A 5,011-nucleotide genomic window follows, 5' to 3' on the forward strand; every position below is an offset into this window, starting at 1 on the left:
GTGTGGTGCAAAAACAATGAATACTGTTATGCTGAAAAGAAACAAAAAAATAAATCTGTTTAGTAATTAAAAAAAAAGATTTTGCTTGTGTACTTGAGCTTCAGGAAATTTTAAAATGAAATTTTAAATGAAAACAGTTTAATGGTTTTAGAAACTACTATACTTGGGCTGGTGGTGCAATATAGTGATACAGAGCATCAATTACCTTCCCTTGTACCAACTTTGAGTAAATGGTGCAACACTGTAAAAATGGCCTGCATATTTTTAATAAGTAATTTACCAAGTAGACTCCAATACAGTCTTACAAGGGGTCTCTTAGTGGGAATTATACTTACAGTTTCTCTAACAGTACTCTCCAGATGCTACCTAATCACCTGTCTAGCCATTCCCTCAGGGCTGTGATGATGCATAAAGATTGCTGGCAGAATCTCTTTCTTGGAAGTCAGGAATAAAGAAATAAAGTATTACAGACCAAGGTAAGAAGGTCAAGGCACAGCTAGAAGCCATAAAATACTCTGAGAGAGGAGAAAGAGAGAGAGGGAGAGAGAGAGAACAAATAATGTAGAACACCTTCTCAGGCTATAGGTATAATTCTTCTGTGAAATGGGACAAACACATAAGAGGAATATCACTATATAGTTTTCAATCTTTTAACATCAATATCTAGATGGAGAGCCCATTTTCATCTCAGAAAGGTTTATTGATCCAAGAAGATCTGAGATTGTCCAAATCCATGTCGTGGGACCAGACTCAAGATGGCCAGAGTAAGTTTCACATCTTTAATGACAAGTTAACAACCAGAGAGAAAGGCAAGGGCAATTTTAATATATTCAAATCATATTCAGGGATAAAAAGGAATCTTCAAATTTTTCAACCAATTATAACATCTGTTCTAATAATTCTTTTTTTTTTAATTTAAAGATTTTATTTATTTATTTGTCAGAGAGAGAGAGCACAAGTATGCAGAGCATCAGTCAGAGGGAGAGGGAGAAGCTGGCTGTTCTCTGAGCAGAGAGCCTGATGTGGGGCTCTATCCCAGGACCCTGGGATCATGACCTGAGCTGAAGGCAGACGCTTAACCAACTGAGCCACCCAAGTTCCCCTGTTCTAATAATTCTATTAAGTAATTTAGGAAATAGTCTACTGTAATTTAAAGTGTATCAATATTATTTAAGTTGGAATTTAGTTCCAGGTTTACACTAAACAGTGCAGCCTAGATAATTCAGTTTCCTCCCTGAACTTTACTTTCACCAATGGTTTGATGAGTGAAATAAAGTCAAGTGATCACTAAGGTTTTTTTGTTTTGTTTTGTTTTTGTTTTTCATTTGTATTAGTATAGGATTTTACATAAGTTATGGTCCAGTCTAAGAGGATTTGAGAAGGTCTTTTAAAGGCACTACTTTAAAATGAAAGTCTTTATGCCAGGTATTGTTTTATTTATCTTTTCATGTTCATAGCACAATACCAGATATGGCAAATGTGCTCCATAAATATTTCAGTTGAAAGGATAAATAAATATTGGTGTTGTGTGAAGTGTAGATGATATAGATGGTACCATAAATAGTCTGTGTTATGCTACATGTACACATGGCCAGATTTTTTTTTCAAGACTTTACTTATTCATATTCCTTATCTCTTTAAACATTTTTTTTTTTTTGTCAAAGAGAGTGAGCACAGGCAGATAGAGTGGCAGGCAGAGGCAGAGGGAGAAGCAGGTTTCCTGCTGAACAAGGAGCCCGATGTGGGTCTCGATCCCAGGATGCTGGGATCATGACCTAAGCCGAAGGCAGCCGCTTAACCAACTGAGCCACTCAGGTGTCCCAATATTCCTTATCTCTTAGTTACACAAATATTTAGTAAGTTACTCCCTCAGTTGTAGAAAAATACAGGAACAGGATAAATTGGTACTTTAAATGTTTCTATAGGTATAAGTTCAAAAGATTGGCAGGTAATAAAATGATGTCAAGTGACCAGAGACATGAAAACATGTACATGTGTCTTAATGTCTCTATGAGGGATATTGAAGTCAAGGATACTATTGCACAAAGAGCTTGCTGTGGGAGGGAACTTCATGTTAGGAAAGAGATCCAGAGTATTTGATCTCTCTTCCTTGCAGATCACTCACAGAAGAAACTAAAGACTAAATCTCTTTCCCAGAGGATTTTAGGGAACTGCAGTCTTGTAATTTGTTTGATTTGAAATAATTTAGGTGGGCTTATGAAGTTGTTTCTTTAACACCATTATAGCTAGTATTTACTCTTTGGAATTATCTGAGAGACTAAATCTGACCTAAGAATATGGATGGGCCATTGGAAATGATCCATCCCATAGAGGCCCTGGTCCACAATGTTCAGACATTTGATACTGATGCTTCTGCAATTCTTTCACTGAAATGGTTATGACTTAGATTTACTGGTAACTTGTTGCTTTTATGTCCATTAATTAATATGATCTTCACATGGATGGCATTATTTTTTCCCAGGGAAGACACTGAAGTTAATAGAAGTGAGAAAAATTATCTTAAGATCACACAGCCTGTAAGAGGCAGAGCTGTTGAGTCGGGCCATGTTGTTCTACCTTTAAATCCTATGATCTTTCTTCCAGTGAAGATAGTAGAAAGATCTTGGGTCTTAGAGTTGGAATAGTTTTCTCAGCCCCCGAGGGGACCCCAGATGACATTGAGATTGTCACTATTCAGGAAGAATATAGCAGCTGTTCAAACATTTTTGGGTCATCCTACCTAAACTCTTAAGGGAAACCATTCAAGAATATGGACTATATTCTGGTAATACTGTAATCAAAGAATGTATTTGAGAGGGTGGGTGTCAGCAGTAGACATATTTTCTAAACATGGAATGCATGGAAATACATATAAACGGGAACTAGGAGATGGGCATAGTAAGGAGTTTAGTGTCCTAAGAGGACTCTTATCCAGACTTTCTCCCTCTTCCATTCAGCATGTTCTCCAGTCAATAAGATGGGTGACGATAATTATATATTCATTTACAATGTGTCATGTAACCTAAGTGCTTCATGGGTGATTCTTCTAGCACTTATATGGTGTGTACTATTCTTTGTCTTTTTTTCTTTTTTGAAGATTTTATTTATTCATTTGATACACACACACAGAGGGGGAGAGAGAGAGAGAGAGAGAGAGAGCAAGCACAAGCAGGGGAGTGGCAGGCAGAGTGAGAGAGAAAAGCAGGCTCCCCGGGGAGCAGGGAGCCCTATGCAGGAGTTGATACCATGACCCTGGGATCATTACCTGAGCAGAACACAGCAACAGATGCCCAACAGCGTTCACCCAGGCACCCCATGGCACACTATTCTTACACACATTAAACACTTGAGAAATATAGGTTTAGGTGTAACAGAAAATCCCATATGAGCCAATAATGTGATAAAAGATTAATGGAGAGGAGAATACCTATTAACTATGTTCAAGAAACATGAAGAATTTCACTTGCTACTTAACATCAGTTAAATATTTTTATAAGACTCTTCCAGTTAGGCTTTACCATGCTTATAGTGGTTTGTGGTATTTATTCATTTTTTCAGGGAACCAGAGCCACCAAACCAGTATCACTTGGGTCCCCACGGAAGTGGCTAACAATGTCACGGAGTTTATATTCCTAGGACTTTCCCAAGATCCTGGAATGCAACTGATGTTCTTTGCCTTATTCCTCCTCTTCTACATCGTGATCATGGTGGGAAATTTGCTCATTCTGCTTACGGTCTTTTCTGATCCCCGACTCCATACACCCATGTATTTCTTCCTTAGTAACCTGTCATTTGTGGACATTGCCTATGCCTCAGCCACAACACCCAAGATGATTGCAGACTTTATTTCTGAGAAAAAGACCATTTCCTACTGGGGCTGTGTAACTCAGATGTTTACCTTCCACTTTTTTGGTTGTGCTGAGATTTTTGTCTTGACCATTATGGCTTTTGACCGCTATGCTGCCATTTGCCAACCTCTCCGTTATACTACCATCATGAGTGCCAATGTTTGTATTGTGCTGGCATCACTGTCCTGGTTGGGAGCCCTGGGTCATTCATTTGTTCAGACCTTCCTGACCTTTCAGCTACCTTTCTGCAATAATCAAGTCATTGACCACTATGTTTGTGATGTCCACCCAGTCCTAAACCTTGCCTGTGCTGATACAACCCTGGTAAATATGTTAGTGGTTGTCAACAGTGGTCTCATCGCTCTGGGGTGTTTCCTCATTCTTCTGGCCTCCTACACTGTTATTCTATTTAGTCTTCGCAAGCGGTCTTCAGAGAGCCGGCGCAAAGCTCTATCTACCTGTGGGTCTCATTTCACTGTAGTGACTTTCTTCTTTGTCCCTTGTTTCTTTATTTATCTGCGTCCATCCACTACTTTCCCACTGGATAAGGCTGTGTCTGTGTTCTATACTACCATCACCCCAATGTTAAACCCACTCATCTACACTCTGAGGAATGAGGATGTAAAGAATGCCATGAAACGGATTTGGAGCCGCAAGGTCTCCTTGAAGGAAAAACAGAAGGGCTAGCTTATCAGAATGGCAGAATTGGAGAATTAGCTGATACCTTAAACGGTCTGTAACTTATTAATGATTTTAAGGAATAGGCTTTAAAATTCAGCTATCTTGTAGCTTTCATTGAACAGGCAGTAATTTGAGACTATTTTTTTTTTTTCTGTCTTTAGGTGGGCGAAACTTAGACCTTTCCATATTGTCAAGGTTTATCTTTTCTTACTTTTAGAGTAGGAGAATAAACACTCTAACTCAGTATCTCATTTAACTACTATAGACCTCTTCAACTCAAATTAAGCTTTCTTAATCTATAATGAATGGTTAAGAATGAGGTTACAAGAGAAAGATACCTCTGAGGAACCTGACCACTTCTATCTCTCTCTTTTTAAAAAGATTTTATTTATTTGAAACACAGAGAGAGAGACAGCGAGAGAGCGAACACACAGAGGGGGAGTGGGAGAGGGAGAATCAGACCTCCCACTGAGCAGGGAGTC

General features: G+C 38.7%; 1 protein-coding gene across 1 annotated transcript; it reads left to right on the top strand.

Annotated features, from left to right (window-relative positions):
• Window positions 1-667: 667 nt before the first annotated feature.
• Window positions 668-4,535, top strand: LOC116590094 (olfactory receptor 4S2-like). The gene is made up of 2 exons (XM_032341757.1): window positions 668-764; window positions 3,559-4,535. The coding sequence occupies exons 1-2, from the start codon at window positions 668-670 to the stop codon at window positions 4,533-4,535; spliced, it is 1,074 nt and encodes a 357-aa protein (XP_032197648.1).
• The last annotated feature ends 476 nt before the right edge of the window (window positions 4,536-5,011 follow it).

Source organism: Mustela erminea, chromosome 5 (assembly GCF_009829155.1).
Source record: "Mustela erminea isolate mMusErm1 chromosome 5, mMusErm1.Pri, whole genome shotgun sequence".
NCBI lineage: Eukaryota > Metazoa > Chordata > Mammalia > Carnivora > Mustelidae > Mustela > Mustela erminea.

Coding starts and splice junctions, on each gene's coding strand:
- LOC116590094 (XM_032341757.1), top strand. CDS start 668: ATGGAGAGCCCATTTTCATCTCAGAAAGGTTTATTGATCCAAGAAGAT. Junction 765..3,558: donor CCAGACTCAAGATGGCCAGA/GTAAGTTTCACA, acceptor TCATTTTTTCAG/GGAACCAGAGCCACCAAACC.